Source organism: Aythya ferina (genome assembly GCF_964211825.1).
Source record: "Aythya ferina genome assembly, chromosome: 1".
Classification (NCBI taxonomy): Eukaryota; Metazoa; Chordata; class Aves; order Anseriformes; family Anatidae; genus Aythya; species Aythya ferina.
The window spans coordinates 25,037,335-25,055,341 of NC_140296.1; the positions used below are offsets into that span (position 1 = coordinate 25,037,335).

Consider the following 18,007-nt stretch of genomic DNA (forward strand, 5'->3'; position numbering starts at 1 on the left):
GATTACAGAAGTCTATGAAATCCCATACATCTGTCCCTGTAATAACTCTTTGGGAACTTAAGATATGCACTTGATGGGTAAAATAAACTGATTTCATTTAACACACTGATTTTGATTTTTCAAAAACCTTTGTCATTTTCTGGTAGCACAAAACAAAAACAACAACAAAAAAAGAAACAGTAAAATGGTAAAACAACAGCAAAATTAAAGCCTTAATTTAAATGCTCCACAGAACATATAAACCTGAATTTTGTTGTTTAGATCTTTAATGATTAGAAATTGGGAAATTCTCTGGGTCTGTCAGTTCTAGTAGCCTCTCTTAATCTACATAATGCAAAATTGTTTTCATATTGTAATAAAGAAGAGAAAAAATGTGTAGCAAAATAAGTATTCCTTAGGCCCAAAATTGATTTTTTTTATTATTATTATTATTTCTTTTTATTTTTTTTTAATTGCAACTGTTTGTTTATTTATTTATTTATTTATTTATTAACGTAAAAGCAGTGAGGTGAAAGCTAAAACTTGAAGAACAGCTTAAGGATATTGATTCATTCTTAGTTGACAGGTGAAATCATGGTTGCAGCACTAACCACAGCAATTACAGCATTAAAATGTCAAGAAATTAGAGGTCAGAATAACAGATAATTTTCTTCCTTTTGTCAGATTAAAAATTGACATTCTTTGACAGCACAGGATCTCTGGCTGAGAAAATTATGACAGCTTAACTCATCTTGTACTTGTAAAGCAGTAATTGATAATGAACTTTACCATGACAGTCTACTCCTGTGGAGAAACATGACAGAACATCCCTGGTACAAAGCCTGTATCTCTTTTTAATATGTAAACAGTAGTTATATTGGACGTTAGATGTTATTTGGAATTGTCTTTAGTGTTAGTTTACATCATAATCCAAGTCCATTGCACCGAACAGATTCTGCTGACTTCAGAGTGTTGATGCTGACTTCAGAATGTTAATGCATAAAGAATAATATCTGCAATTTATTGATTATTATTATTTAATAATAATATTGATCGCATTATTGATTTATTTCTTTAGGAAAATATAATTCCTCTTCTGTTTTTCTCCAGAATTTCTACAGATTTCAGGAGCCTCATTTTTTCCCAATTTCTGTTTATCTAAGTTGAAATGCCTAGAACAATGTTTATGCAATATTTTTGCATAAACCAAGCATCTGAATGCCTGGAAATCTGAACAATATAAAATCAAAAGTTGTCTTTTTTTTTTTTTTTTTCAAGTTAGGAATTTGTATCTGCATGACACAAAGTGCTGTGGCTGAAAACAAACAGTATAGTCATACTGGTCATTAGGAATTGCAACAGAAGAGCTAAAATTATTTTTAACACACCTTATAAAACAAACTTAAAGTAACGTATTGGGAATGTTCAGATAGGGTATATTGGATTAAGCCTATATAATACCAAAAGTATACAGAATCATAGAATCTTAAGTATTGCCTCATGCAAAAGTAATATTTCAGGTTTTTTTGTTTGTTTTGTTTTCTTTTCTTTTGTTTGTTTATTTATTTATTTATTTTTAAGACATTCATCTTGTTTGGGATTAGAAATGTTCCAAAAAGTCAAGTGAAACATTATATTACACAGCTATTGGTTTGCTCTATGCTTTAGGCTAACTTCTTGTCTTCCTTATGTTCAATGTGAGCTGCAAATACAGCTAAGCTGTACAGCATGGTAACTATCCTGCAAGCATGCTGCACCTTCAGCAGAAGTTTACATTCCCCTAGTCCAACAGGGATTGTAAGCATGTAGGAAAGGAAGGCAGTGAGAAGTGACTGGGCTCAGATATTTGTTCTGAACAGCCACCTGTCAAAATACCTGAGCGTGCTTGCAACTCACACAGCAAATTGAAAAATTATTAAAATTGCTAGAGTTTGACAGCCAGTTGCTGAGCCTGTAAACTAATCCTAGGAGGACAGTTTTGCTGCCAGCTAACAGAGCATATGGCCTATGCAATATTTATTTCTTTGGTGGTGACTTGATATTTAGCATATTTAAATAAATTGAAAAGTCATAATGATGTGTTAGTCTTGCGGTGCTTTTCAGTACCCTCATTTCTGGGTTTTATTTTTCGTATTATATTTTCTTCTGTTATCTCTTTCTTTGATCTGACAGGAATAACAAAGCATCCCTCTGGATCTGCTATAGTGAAATATGCCCACAGGAAGCAGAATAGATCACATCAGTTTTCACTTCTTTTTTTTTTTTTTTTTTCCTTCCTTTTTTCCTCTTCCTTGCTGAAACACTCTTTGCTACTACAGAGGGCTGACATGATAGGGCTGTCAAGACTCAGCAAGATAGATATATCTTTAACAAAGGGAGGGGGAATGTTAGCCTTTCCCTGGTGGCTGAACCTGGGAAATTTATGAGGAAAAAATTAACACGCCACTCTAATAGCACTATATAACACTTCCAAGGTAACACCAGGCCTTTTGACCATGTGCTTATTTTTGCTTTCACTCAGACTTATTCTTATTTATTCTTATTTCATTTGTAACTTGTTAGATCTTTCTCTGCCTAGTACTGTTTCTTTGATGTGACAGGAATATCAAAACCACCCCTATGGATCTGCTTGATTGAATTGTACCCACAGCACCGGCCACTTACATGTTCAGTTGTGCTTAATTGCCTCCATACAAGGAATGGTCTTAGCTTCCTCTCTAGGAGCAGCACTGGTTAGACATGAATATGGATAGCTGTGAAATAAGTAGGAAACTGCAAGCAGTATCAATATCCACTTCTTTCTAAGTGAATTGAAGGAATCTGTACAGCAGAACCACTCATTCAAGTAAAAAACCCTTATCAAAGTGAAAATTATTTTCTTGTATGTGAGGAGCTCCATTCTTCACTGAGAAATGCATATTTGCATACCTGCACTCACAAATATTGCCTTTTCCAGGGACACAAAACATTTTTTTTTTCCTGAATTTATACCCAGTTTTGGGGTATAAAAAAGCACTTTCATTAGCTGATAATATTTTTGTTTGCCTGTGAGTCTGTTCTGTATGAGTGAAGAGACCGTCAACAGAAAACTAAATATGTTTTTACATTTCACTCTGGAGTGTCTGCTTATAGACATTTTTATGTCTTCCCAGTGAGTTTCAGCACTCAGTATCCTCTTTTGTAAATGCAAAAGGAGAAGTCTTTACTTGCTGTTACTTTGTTCTGCTCACTGTCTGTAGATCAAGAAATACTGGAATGTTTTGAGGGTAAGATATTTATTTCTATAGGTAAAATTCCTGTAGAAGGTTCTGAATGCAGCAAGAGACACCTTAAATCAGAATACTCAGTAAGTGTAAATTGCATCGGATCACTTACCACATAGTCACTGCCTGATGTGTAGGCTTTTATTTTGAAATTAATGTGTGCTTTGTTTACTTGTTTTTCATTCAAGGGAAAGGGCATTCAGCAGTTGTATGCTGCAGAATAGATGAAAGATTCTAATTATACATCCAGTTTTGCTACGGAAAAACTTTTGGGGTGCACCTATCCCAAGTAACACAACTGTTAGTAATAAGGAGTCAGAAATCAGAATGTGATCCATAGAATTCCAGATGAAAAGTGTCCTTCCACAACAGTTAAAAATAATTAACAGATCATGATAGCTGTAGTTTATTTTAGTGAATCTGTTCTATCTGAGTTCATTACTATTTCTGGACCGTGCTGTTATATATTTAGAGTAATTCAGAATCTTTTAATAGTCAAGAAATTGCACAGTCTCTAGAAGTAAAACAAATTATGGTGTACAGGTGTTTTCTGGTCCACAGTGGCTTGTAATAAGGTATGAGATTTGTCTACTGGTCACTGTACTGGTGATTAAAAAGCTCAGCATCCAGAGCTAAGCATCTCCACATAACATATATTAGTAGTCATATAGCAAGCATTCAAACTGAAGAACTGCAGATAACTTATGTAGCTGACAAGACTTCATCCAACCAGTTTAATAAATAACAGATCATTAATTAATCAAAAAAAGTATCAGGGTGACTTAATAGCTTGTAGCTATCAGAAGATGTCTCAATCTACTTTGAGTAGCTGACCAGTTCTCATATACATTATATATTTCTATACATTTTTGTCAGAACATTCTGTAGTCTTACCTAGACTGAGTTTAGTGTTTTGCCCATATAAAAACCATATATTAGCCATAACCACTCTATTTTATTGCAGAAATATGAAAAATGCAGCTCTTGTATATGAAAATTTCTTCTTTATTGTCTGGTTCTTTTGTTTTTCTCCATATGGATGACAGGTACCAAGTACTGATTTTTAAAATTAGCAACAATCATTTTAACATACACTTAAAGTAATATTTTATGTGAGACAGGCAGAGAGCAAGAGAGATGGAACAAGAGAATTGCTGCTGATGATTGTAACAGAAATAGCTGGAAGGGGCTTCTTTTTGCCTATTAGCACAGATTTCAGTTATAGTACGGTGTCATTACCTCAGCATAAATTTACTATTATTCAAAGCATTTCACACACATCAGTTTATTGGAACAGATAATACTCAGTCTAAGTATCTAGTCATTCACTAAAAACATGCAAAGCTGAGCTTCCTAAATGTTTTAAACATATTGATAATGTGTCTCTTTAATGCCATTTTCAAGTCTGGGTACAGTATATCTTTATTATTGTTTTCAATTTATGTCAAGAACAAAGTGAAGTTTTGAAGAATGTGTGCTTGGAAATACTCCAAACAGAATTATTTCTTTATAAGCTAAACCCTGAAAATAACTGAGAACATTTATTTTAAATGTAACAGTAAAAGCTACTTCCAAAACTGAAATTCTAATACACACTGACGCTTCATGAATACAGTACATGAGAACTTTCAGTTTGTACTTTTACCATCTTCTCCATCAGTCCCATTTCAGCTTTTAGTTTTGAAGGTTTACCTGTTCTCTGAGATAGTTCTTGTGTCCTGCAGTGGATAAACTGATGGCTGGCAGATGTTTGGAGATATCAAAACCACCACATTTTTGGTAAAGGGTATGTGCTTTTCAAATCTCAAAGCACCTTCCTAGGGTGGGAACTAGGCAGAAGATTTGTGAAAGGTGAAGCTGAAAACAGAGAGAGAAGCTAGCTTTTTTCAGTTCCATACCTACAGTAATAATTCATAAGGTAAAAAATATTATCTTCATTGAAGTTTTTTTCATAAATCTGAGATAAAATAAATAAAAACACTAATGTTGAATTACCACATTCTTAATCTGATGCATTTTAATTCATTAACAAGTAAATATTGTACGTATGAGTTTTGCTTTTTTTTTTTTGTATAGTTTTACATTTATGAAACATGAATAAAATATATATATGAGGTACTTTGCCTTACTTCCAACCATTACAAAAGTCTTCAGTGATCATGTTTTATAAAAATAACAAATGAGAAGGAAAAAACAAATACTAAAATGCATTCCTTAATGATTAAGTACCCTTTCCTGTTTTATTACTGCAAGTTTTCAGGAGGCCTGTTCTGTTGTTTGCTTCTCTGTTTTCCTGTTTTTATTTTGTGTTTTTATACAGGGGATGATTTTAATTGTTAATAAGTAGAAATAAATATGTTGTGTGTGTTCTGTGTAATGGTTTTCTGGAACGTGTGTAAATTGTTTTTTATTTTTTTGTATTTTTTTTCTGGTGGTAGAGATTACTCATTAGTTTAGCTATTAATAGCATTTATTTTCCACTACAACCATATTCTCCAGACTTGATCCTGTACCTTCATTTATTTACTTCTACATCAAAAGACTTTGATGTCTCAGTAGTTCAAAAGATTACCTACTTATGATTATCTGAATTCTTGTCAACTACTAGCCACATTGCCGTGGGATATGAACGGTCACTAATAGACCCCCTTGGTCTTGGTTGAACTTCTTCTTGAATATGGTGTGTTATTCTATATGCCAGCTTACCAGAAGGATTTGAAAGAGTTCAGAGAAGAGCATTCTAGTGATGAGAGGACAGAGAAGAGTGATTTATGATCAGTGTTTCCAGGGCTTGGCAGGAAATAATGGAGTGAAAGGAGAAATGTAGCAGAAAGGCAGGAACACGGAAGGTTGCTCGTGCTAGCTCAGATAGGGACATTACTTGGTCTGATATCAATTAACATGACCAAGTTAATGTTACATGACCAAGTTCATAAAGAAAAAGTTAAGCTTAATGGCAGAGAAGTTTTCTAAAGTCTGTAGGCTATAGTTCTGTACAAATCTCATAAGAGCAATTGTAGAAGCCTCATTGAGGCCTCCTTGAGTTATTTCAAACAAGAATGGGCAAGCAGTTGTCAAATCTTTGTTAGGAAGAATGTCATATAGAATAACTGAAACTTTTCCATCTGTGTATTTTGATTTGTTGTGTTCTGCTACTGAAGATTTTGATTTGTTGTGTTCTGCATGAGCATAACAAGAACCCAAGTCCTTTGTTAGTAATTCTGCATCAGTCTGCACCTCTTATGATTGCATTAACTTCCAGCTCAAGTCATTTCATCTTTTTGTGTTGTTTGTTTTAATTCAGTTTTCAATTTTTGACAAGTAATTGTTTATATAGGAATTCATTTTAATAATGGATACATTTTTCAAGTCACACAGTTTAGCTGTTTGATGCTCTTCATTGTTCTGGAATATTGGATATTTGGTCTCTGCTGACTTTCATAGACTAAAGTCATTCAGTGAACAAATGTGTTCAGTAGATGTGCTAAGTAGCTTCCATTTATAGATTACTACCCAGAGCCATAGCTTACTGCACTTTCTACAACCAAAGCTAGTTGCATGTAATTTAGACCAAGTCCCAAAAATTAATTCTTGGCCTAAATATTCACATTCCTTTTTTATTTTTTCTTCTCTCTTACATTTCCAATTTTGTCAGCATTTCACACACATAAAAAAAGCATGTAGTAGTTTTACAAAAATTGAACAAATGTGTGAGCCTTTCCTAAGGTACAAAGAGGACCACAATAAGGAGGGAAATGTAACTGAAGTGGAAGAAGATTCAGCAAATAACCTGAGACATTTGTCATAAAGCAGATATAAATTCAGTTAATAGACAGAAAAATAAAGTAAGAGGTAGAGAAATTTAAGAATATTTGTTTTTTAAAAAATCACTCCCTCTCCAAATAAACTTGTTATGCAGAAACTTTATACACATTTATTGTTGATTTTAAAGATTTTAACTGTGATTTTTTAAAGCTCACAGTTCAGCTTTTAAAATAAAAAGTGTAGTTAAAACCAGCTGTAAGCATGCACTGTTAAAGCTCCTAGCCACCAAGAAAAAAAAGTAATGAGAAAAGAGTGGATGAAATTTCAAAGTTTTAATGAAACCTCCTGCTGATATTACTGTTGCATTTTTATGGATAGGATACCTATGCTTAAGGGCCTCTGTGCTCCTAAAATGACAATTAAAAACATATAGTGTGTCTTAAACAAAGCCAAAGGCAAGGACAGCTAATAAATAGTATTAAACCTGATGTGGTCCCAAACAAATTCTCCCTTCTAATGGCATACAGTAAAATTTTGCAAATACATAAGAGGCAGAGCACTGTTCAGATGACATCAGTCTCCCTGAAAACCACGGGAAGTAGCCCAATGCTACTTCCTTGGCTCCACTCCCAATTACTCCCTAAAGCACTTAAATAGTCTACGGTACTTGGGGTTTTATTCTTGTCCCAGCTAATTCTTTCTTTCATTTCAGCAGCTGCACAGGTGCCAGCAAATCCAGGCTCTTTCTGCTCCTCTGACCTTTCCTGGCTAGCTGAAGTCAAGAGCCACTTGAAAGTCAAAGGTCCTTCAGATATATTCACTCTCCCAGTTTCCTCAGAAATACCACTGCTTTTTTCACTTGATGCATTGGCCTGTTGAGAGCTGTGAGTGGAGGTCAGGTAGACCACTTCTACTTCCCAGACAGGGCTGCAGAATAAGGATTCTGATTAATATAATTGGTGATTTTTCAGTGATGCTTGAGTCTGATTTTTTTTAATTGATCCTATATAAAAAGAAAACAAAAAAAAATCTTTATTTTCTTTCCCCTCAGAATAAAGCTGTGTGTGTGCTCTAGCATTTAACTGACCAAGACAGGGTGAGCAGCTTCTTTTCATGTCTGTAGAACTAAAAGAAATACAAATGAAAGAAATGGAATTGCTTGAGACGATGGGCATTACACAACCCTGTCTTCTTATGGAGAGGAAGAGAAAGACGCTGAGAAAGACCAAGACAGTGGGAATGTGTGAACAAAAGAGAGGAATGGGACAGTCAGGACATTTTGAGCTGTTGGCATGGGGAAGGAGGAAGGGAAAAGGCTAGGTAGGTGATATTGGGAGCCTTATAGAAGCAGAACTCATCATATGGTTGTTAATGCAGAGAAATGATGTTTGCAGCATTTATGAGATTTATGAGATTTTTTTAGTCCTGACATTTGTAACTTCTTATTTTCAACAGTGAATTCACTGGGATATTATATTATATAGTTAGGCATTTCTAAACAACAAAAAGAGGGTTTTATATTAAGTACTTGTATAATTTAAGTCTTGTAAAGTTGAGCAGATTTCTAAATTCAGTGGATGGTGTTTTGAAAAATACTACTGACAATTTTTAGCCTATCATAACTGAAACTTCAGGCTTTCTGGCTGTTACTCATTGTTTTTCACATGTGGAAACAATTTTAGCATCCCAGACAGCAGCAGTAATTTTTTTTAGGATGCCTGTAAATTTTAGTGACTGCCAACTATGGGATGCTAATGACAGTTTTCATATAATTATTTTATTCCTTTCCTTCCTCTTTTTTAGACTTTGAAAATTTGTAGTGCTTCCAGACAAAGAAAAAAAAAAAAAAAAAAAAAAAAAAAAAAGCTACATTTAAAAATTCAGATGATTTTTTCTTTCTTACTCAAAGAAATGTAAACTATTTATTTCCATGTTATACAAGCCTTGAAGTAACGTTTCATTAGTGGAGGCAATGTGTTTGGGTTTCTAGGAGCCTTTTCAGAAAAGACTGTTGATGTCATAAGTTTACTCTGTCTAAAAAAAAGAAATAAAAAAATGTTTCCATCCCAAAGATCTAAAAACATAAATTAAAATTTTAGTATCCTCAGTTGTATTTCATATGAAAAAGAAATTAGTTAAAGGATGTCATAAGGGAGAAGAAGACAAGGATAGCTTCAAGAGGGGCTTTGGAAGTAACAATTTCTTGGAATTTGAATCAAACTCAGAAAGAAAGAAACACTTTGGCCATAATAAAAGATGATGTTCTAAATAAGACCTTGCAAAGAACTGAGTGCAGGCTCTCTATTAGTAACAGGATTTATACAACAGGAGGCACATTGAGCAACAGAACTGGTTTGGTTTGTTTTGCTAGATAGGACACATCTGCAATTCTGTGTGTTGTGATGCTTTGATTACCATCACATAAATGAGTAATACAAAGGAGTAATATCAACAGGGAAATTCTATGTTGCAGGTGTACATTTTAGTAATTTGCATTGCAGAATCAAGATGTCAAAGAGGAGCTGGTTCCATAGACTTAAACACCAGATGGGAAACATCATCTAGATTGGCCTCTCACCCAACAAATCACATAGAGCTTTTGTCCATGCAGCCTTTTGAATGTAACCATAAGTGTTGATGCTTGAATAACAAAAAGAAGATATGGAAGCGTTTCATCACATAGGTACAGTTTGAGTGATAAGAAATTATTTCAGTCCCCTTAAATATTTATCATCCAAAACCTACAAATATTCTTGTTTTAAATGAAATGAGGGAATGTCTTCAGAAAAGATAACATTGTTTGTCAGATCAAGAGGAGTGCTTGTTTCTGAAGTTAAACATTAGGTAATAATAGGACAATTTCAGGACAATTATCAGTCATATAAAAATAAAAAATCCTGACTGACCAGGTTTCAAAACTAACTGTTTTTGACATGATTACATGTTTAATGAATTATTTTATCATGGTGTTACGTCTCTCGCAAAAGTAACTTAGCAGTAAAATCTTTTCTAATGCATTGTACTCAGCAACTTAATGATCAAAGAAAGCAACATTCTCTTTTATAAACTTAATACAGACTCGGGAGAATGATGACAGAGCAATGATTTCATTTGGCATGACATCAATGAACACACAAGAGTTTCAGTAAATGTTACCAGTCTGAATGGGACAGGAATGATTACTAACATGGCCATAAGAAATACAATAGCTCAACTGAAGAAAATAATGACATAGAATTAGAATATAGAATATAGAATATTAGAAATAATGATATAGAATTAGAATAATAAGAAAAATCATTATTTAAAAGAGAAAGAAATTAAAATAGTTTTGAATTAAATTGTAAACAAAATTATAAAAAATGTATGACTTTTTTCATTTGCAGCTGATGATCAGAGTTTTGCACAGCAGAGCCAAAGGGATCTCCCTGTCTGTCTTGTGTGCAGTCAAACAGCAGGGAAGAAAAGGCAGCAAAATTGCCATCAGCTGGGAGCAAAACCCGCAGTTTGAAAAATTATTGCAACCATAAAAAGAAAGTGAGCAGTGTGGCCTGAGGAGCCCCTATAAGAACATAGACCTTGTCAGAGGAATTGGGAGTTAAAGCTGTTGGCTTCAGAGCATAATAGAGTTTGCTGTAGTTTTTAGTGTAATTTAATGAGAGAATTTCATTATAGCAGTGGTAAACTCCATTGTTCCAGGCAGAGTTAGAAGGATACAAGATACAGGGGAGAGTGAAAAACTACAGAAAGTTGCTTTTTCCTTCTTCTATAGCTAGGACTTTTCAGTGTAAGGAAGTTTTCCATGGCTTTTAAGGGAATGGGCAACTGCTGTAGAGGAAAGGGAGGTTTTGCATTCAGATATGAAAGAGCCTCAGAAACACTGGCTTGCACAGGAGAGCATGCCTGAAAGAATAAGGGACACTCTCACCTAAACCTGCCATGGCTGTGACATAGCCATCTTTATGCTATTTTTACTTTACCTTCTTTGTTTCCGTTTGTGAGGTTTAGTGATTTTTGTTTTCCTGTTTCCAATGTCTTTAACTAAATGCCTGCTTATGCTGGCAGAGTGTTGAAAGGTTTTTGTATCATGTAAGGCATAGCAGACTGCCGGGGACAAGAACTGGAGAACTGTGAAAGTAAAAGAGGGAAGAAGTATCACAGTCAGTAGTTTAATAAGGTAGGTATGAAAAGTCAGTGCTCCCAGAAACAAATAAAGTCACAGATGGGACTCATGCCTATTAAGAGGATGGGAGATCTTAACTTTAACATTTTCCTTCTTTTCGTATTACTGCATCCTCTTCGCAGAGGAATGAGAAAAAAAGATAGGGGTTGTGCTGACTCTGGGAAGGGATTAAAGTCAGCTCCAAGTTACTGGTCTTCTGATGGGAAGCCATTTAATTGTACACAGGATCCAGTGAGATACCTCCTGTGTGGGGAAGGAGCTTAAGGTTGCTCCTCTCCATTGTTAAATTAATAAAGTAGTGACCTGCAGAGAAAATCCATTTCTGTGGCCATCTTTCAGTCCCTTGAGTATCCTGATTAAATAACTAACTGTATCAAAGCCTCCAGACTAGTTGAGTCACTGCTTGTCTTTAAACTACAGCACTTCTTTCCTTCAAGCATACCGTAATAAAATGGAAATCAATACTCTTAACCTAACTTACCCAAAGTCCTGAAGATATTGATGTCATTTAACAGCTGTAAATGCAAATAAATAAGCAGTATCTAACACTGCTAGTATAAAACAATAACATTTGCTAGGTGCTTATGCTACCCACCAAAGAGCTGTCAATCATGTTTGTTGGGAAGAAGACAATGCTTGGGGCTGCTGAGTGCACTGGCTCCATGGGCAGAAGAGGCTGTCAGGAAAGCTTGTGTTTGCTTGGATGCAGAAATGAAACAAACTTTCAGGAAAGACATATTTGGACGAATATGGCTGTGGTGCATATCTCAAATGAAGGAATATAGATTTTGGTTCTTTGTTGGGCTCAGTCTCCATGCACAGGTGAAAATGATTTGCAGAAAAACCTGACTGTTGTATGTTTGAGGAGTGAAACATACCAGGGTTATGGAAATAAACAATAAAAGAATTAATATGTAAAAAGGGAATAAAAATATAGAGAAACAGTATATATTTTTTAAAGTTTGACTTATGGTACTAATCAATGAAGATGAACAAAACAAAGCCCGCTCACATAGGAATAAAAGCATTGTCTTACTATCTGCAGTGCAGTCTGCTTGTTGGAGTTTCTTTCTTCTCATCTGTTCTTAAATAAATCAAAGTGCTCCTTTTTTTATGGTCCTTGTGCGGTCACCATGAACCTCTCATAGCAAAGCAGAGTTCATAAATAAGATGAACCATTAATACGGTCCTTTGTTGTTTTACTGGCATTTCTAAATAACCTTTAGGAAGAAATATGTTAAAAACAAACTCACATTCTCACATTTTCATTTAGAGTATGTGAACTGGTTTCTAGGCTAAAGGGGCGGTGTGCTCCAGGGCTCCCACTGACCAAACTCAGTCACCACTGGGGGTCCACAGCCCCCACTGGAACCAGCCTGGTGGGAAAACCCTGCAGTGGGCATGGTTTCAGTATAGGATTCTTACTACTGAGTTTTTGTGCTGCTTGTTGTTGGAGACATTGCCTTTGACCACTAAGAAATAATTCTCTTAAACCTAAAGAAATTTATTGTTTGCATTATTTAATGGCACACTTGATTTGTGTTTCTTTCAACCTGCATTATTAAATAGAAGGAAAAAATTTAAATAATTAAATAAACAAATAAAAGCACCACAATTCAGTAGACTTTATAAACAAAGAAGACATATCTATCTCTTAATTCCTTGGGAAACTGACACTAGGGACTGATCCTCCAGGCTACAGAGGAGCATTCCAGTATATTTGTGAATGTGCAATCTGCCTTTAAACATAAAAAAATGGAACACAATAATTTACTTTGAGGCAAACACATTTACGATATTATTCATTGAAACTAAGATTAGTATGAGTAGTATCATTCATAAAACTGGATTTTATTTTATTTTTTTTGAATTGATGTCTAGTTCAAAATTGTATGTAAACATAGAATATGAGTCTCTACATATTACATGTCCAATAGTAAATCCTATGAAATGTATTTTCCTTGATTGCATAAATTAGGATGTATGAGATGTACTCACTTTAAACTTTGAATTCCCATCTAGTTTGCAGATGTTTTTCTTTCCTTGTTTGGACTATGATTATTAAGTAATAGTCTGAGGCCCATTTTATCTTTCTGCAATACATGATCATATCCAAACAGATACTCCCTGAAGTGTCTGGAGTACAAATCTCATTTTACGTGTATTAAAAACAGTAGGGAATCTCAAATCAGCTCACTAAATAGCTTTCCTGAAACACCTTATTAAGAAAGTGAAAACTAATATAATTGCCATTTTGCTGTTCCAAAAGTGTTAAATCTGGCAGCCACTGAATTCCAAGCTTATTATGTTTGTACATGAAGGACATTTGAAGGTGAAATGAGAATAAACTTCATTTTATTAAAATGTGCATTAAATTGACTAGAATGTGTGTTTCAGGGAGTGGTGTAGCACTTTGCACATGATACTCAAGAGAAAATGGGAGAGAAGAAATTGATTAATTAGGCTAAAATGTTTAAGACAAATAAATCTGTAGTTTGATGATTTACAGTTCAAGAAAAACTGTGGTGTACACTTACCGGTTTTAAGATTAATTTCACATACAGCTAGAGTCCTCTTGTAAACAAATCAATGCATTACATTATTATTCACAGATCTGTTCTGTACCTGCTTTTCATTTCATGTCAAGTGATCTGATAGGACAGAGCATTAGAAATACCCTTGGGCCAGTCACTTTATCTCTGTATGCTTATGTTTATCTTCTTTGTAAGTTTTGACAAGGTTTTTCTGTCCTTTTTAAGTGTTTTGAAATCTAGAGAGCAATAACAGTTGTAGCTGTGTGCAGCTGTGGGCTTATGCAGTCTGTACTCTCAGTGTAGTAGTTGAACATTACGGATATTTTTAAAGAAACATTGTTCACTTTCTTTAAAACTTCCAAGAGTTGTCAGTTTTACAAATGGTATTTTTGCAAGAAAAAGATAACTTTACTGATCATAGGGTAAGAGAGAGGGGGTTGTCCTCATAAGTGCAAGCCAGCAAAATAATTCAATATTCCCTGAATATCAAGGTCTTAATTCTTCATTTGTTCTGACTACAGGAGTTGGAATTAACTTAAATGTTTTAAAGAGTAGGCATGTAAAGTACATACGTGAATATGTGCCAGGACATCTTCAGCTGTAAAATAACAGTTGTTTTTGACAGCTATGTTTGAAGTGTCCACCTGAAAAATTCATGCCAGTTTATTATTGTATTCTGCTCATCTTTCTCTTCCCTTGTTACTATCATAAATCTACCTGGAATGGAAGGCAAAGCCAGAGAAGTTAACGTGTGCAGAATTTATAGCCTAACAATTAGAATTTGCCAAGACTGGACAACATGAAAGTAAATGTGTAAATTAGAATTAGGCTGCATTTAAAAAAAAAAAAAAAAAAAAAAAGAATAAAATTAATAATTCATTTCAGTGTGCCTGTAAGAGGACAGAAGTATCATTTATGGGATCATTTAAAGGGTGATAGGGGAAGATCTGGGTTTTGTTTGGTATTGCTGCCAAATATAATTCACACTCTTATTTCAACACAGAATTCTTTTAAAAATTAAAGGAATAACCTTGATAATTATTTGGGGAAAAAAAAAAAATACTTTTCTCAAAATACTATTGGCAGATCTGTGTGTAGACATGTATTAAGCAATGCCTAATATTGTTGATATTAGTCATCATCATTTTGAAATTGAAATTCACAAGCAACTATAATTCACTTATAAGAAAACTTATGACTAAGAAAATCAGTTACAGAGTACTGAACGTAATAGAAAATACTACTGTAATTTGAGCTGCATTTTTTTTTCCTGTAAAAAAAGTGTCAGCATGAGTGAAGGTTTCTACATAGCATGTAAACAGGGACTGTTCATATGCTGCTGCAGTATAGGTGTGTACAAACATACACACATATGCCCACACAAATACATTGATTTTGTATGAAATCACTGTGATTTAAATTCATCAGTAAATGATGTTAATGAAAAACTGAAATGCTCACCAGTTCCTCTGTGCCTTATAGACTAAAGCCTGCCCTGAATTAGTCAACAAGCAAAAAATGTTCAATACCAGGATAGTTACATCATCAAATGTGCTAGGCTACAAACCATGGAAGTCCTTCCCTACTGGACTTTGAAATAAGTTTCTTTTTTTGTCAAACATTTCTTAACTGTATTCCATTATACCTGTCAATCTAGGTCATCAGAAATGGTAAACACTAGTGACCTGTCAGGAAATCTCTCCCTAACATCTGTTCTGGCTTCTATGCTGTGGAGTGCAGGAAAGCACAATTTGGTTTGTAGGAATTACAAAATAAGTAGATTGAAAGGATTCTCCAGCATAATGAAGTATTTATTGTGTTTCTTACCATTTCATGTCTGAAAGAAATAACATAATTTACTAAGTCGTGTTTTTATTATTATTTTTTTTTCATATTTCCTGTACCGTAGCAAATGAAAAATTCATAAAGCTCACTAGAAAAATCTTAAGGGTCGATGTGCAGGGCACAGTGTATATGTAGGTACATAATGCATAGTGTACTTCAAAATCCACCAGTTTTGTTTTCTATGAATGTTTTATTCTTGAATTCACAAAATCAAATGAAATAGTACCTGTTTGAAAAGTAAGTGTTCTTAAGCAGTATTGCTTTTACAAGCAGCAATCTTTTGCCAGAGTTTTTAAGAATGTATCTCAAATATATCTGTGTTTGAATGAACTGTTTCTGTAGTGGAAACCTCACAGTTGGACTGTACTCTACTCCTTAATGAGTTACTCTATATTTATTCTGAAAGTAGCTTGAAGCCTCAAAGAATAAATTGGAATTACTGTTTTCACTTCAAAACTGTGAAGCCTGAAAGCCCATAAAAAAGTTACAACAAAATTAAGCACAAAATAAATACTTGATGAATGAATGCAACTTGGAAAGATTTTTACAGTAGCCTCAATGTGCCAGGCAAGATTTGTTTCTGGTATTTTTGTTGTTGTTGTTGTTTTAACTTGCTAATGTTGTTATTGAAATAGTGATTATTTTGCTATTATTGTATTTTACACATGAATTTTTCTTCTCAGTTTGCTTTTTTTTCCCCCCATTTAAGATTCCAGAGGCTTATTTTATTAGAGATCCTCATACTTTCCTCCTTACAAAGGACTTTATTAAGGTATATGTGTTCTTTTTAGTGAAAAAAAAAAAAAAAAAAAAAAAGCGCTCTCAAGACCTGAACTGCATGTCCTCACAGGTTAACATTTTCACATATAATGCCAGTTACTGGAAATGAGACTGGTTAGTTGGGTAACTGAAGCATGCTTGAAAGCAGAAGCAGAGCTTGTCTACAAAATACTAACACTTGGCTGAGTCTGCAGCCTGGGAGGAGAGCACCGGGTGAATTTTCTGGACTTTTTTCATGGCTGACTTGGGATATGCCTGCACTGTCACAGAGTGAGTTGACCTCTCTCCTTGATGCATATTGCTCATGACAGTCCCTCTCCCTTCCCTGCAGGCCATGGAGGCGCAGATCCAGAACTTTGGACAGACGCCATCGCAGTTGCTCATTGAGCCCCATCCACCTCGGAGCTCTGCCATGCACCTGGTGAGACATAGCTGCTAGCTGGGAATTCATTCACTTTGAACGCAAGGATTCTTTATAGGTCTTCAAATACCTGTTTAAGCAACACTTTAATGCCCTCCATTGCCCATACAGCTGTACTTGCTTCTTGTGGCGGAAATAGCTCACAATGCTCTTGCAGAGCAAGGTAGAATTTGAGGAGCTTTAGCTTCCTTTAGTACTGACTTTCCTGTTTAATACAGTGTTAAAAGGCCCTATCTTCATAAACATACATTTCATAAATACATATTTACATTCTTATTTCTATAAGTAATGGGAATGACTGCAGGCTTTTCTTACAGTGAGCATGTTTTGTTTTGTTTTGTTTTAAAGGAGATATTGTTAGGGAGTGACTTATGAACAATACTTGCTCGACAGAAATGAAGTAATGGAGTTCAGATTGTGCTGGAATCCTCCTGCCCTTGGAAGAATACAATGTATATTTCTAATTTCAATTTGAACTTCAAAATTAATTCCCAACACATTCGCATGTGCTTCATGTGAATAACTATACAAAATAGCCAGACTGAAAGAGACATATCTTTGCCCCTCAGTGCCTTTGATTAAATGCTTAAAGCTAGATATTTTATTTTAAGCTTTGTAAATGAAGAGTAATACATACAGTAATTTCAATTGTTTCATCAATCTACAGGGAAATCACTCTCTCTGTTTGCAGACTATCATAGTGGGAATTGATCTGGAAATGTTAGCTATATTATTACAATATGTAGATGTTAAAAGTGCATTATATTGAATAACAATTTAAAGTGACAAACAAAAAGAAAGTACTATTTGAACTTATAAAAATAATTCTATTTGTTATAACAATGGTTGAAAAACACTAACATTAAAAACAATACTTTGTATAATCTCACTTATGATAACAGTGCTACTGTCTGTGAAAAGAACACGTCTTCTGTAGAATCATCAAATTGATTTATAATTGCTTAAAGACTCCCTATGCTTTTCACAGAATTAAAGTGTCTGCTTATGTTTGGAAATGGTGTATTTCATATTGAGAATTCATTAAGAAAAAGTTAAATATCTGAAAAAAAAATCTAAATCTGAAAATTTGAGTCCCTCTTAAAATTTCTTTTTTTCAACCACTGTAGTTTATAGCATTTACACTTATGATTTACCAATAGATGAACTGACTCTTTTATTTGACTCATATCTCTGTTATATGGATACTAACTGTTGTTTCATTTTATATTCGATTGTA

At 34.3% G+C, this 18,007-nt stretch overlaps 1 protein-coding gene across 8 annotated transcripts in view; it reads left to right on the forward strand.

Annotated features, from left to right (window-relative positions):
* NBEA (neurobeachin) overlaps positions 1–18,007 on the forward strand; it is a 522,340-nt gene that overhangs the window by 477,595 nt on the left and 26,738 nt on the right. For 5 of the 8 annotated variants that reach the window (XM_084537465.1, XM_084537467.1, XM_084537468.1 and 2 more), the window contains one exon: positions 16,681–16,770. In XM_084537465.1, coding sequence (XP_084393591.1) covers positions 16,681–16,770 — 90 coding nt within the window. Of the gene's footprint in view, positions 1–16,278; positions 16,342–16,680; positions 16,771–18,007 lie in introns of all 8 variants that reach the window. The other 3 variants (XM_084537462.1, XM_084537464.1, XM_084537466.1) reach the window with 1 other exon arrangement.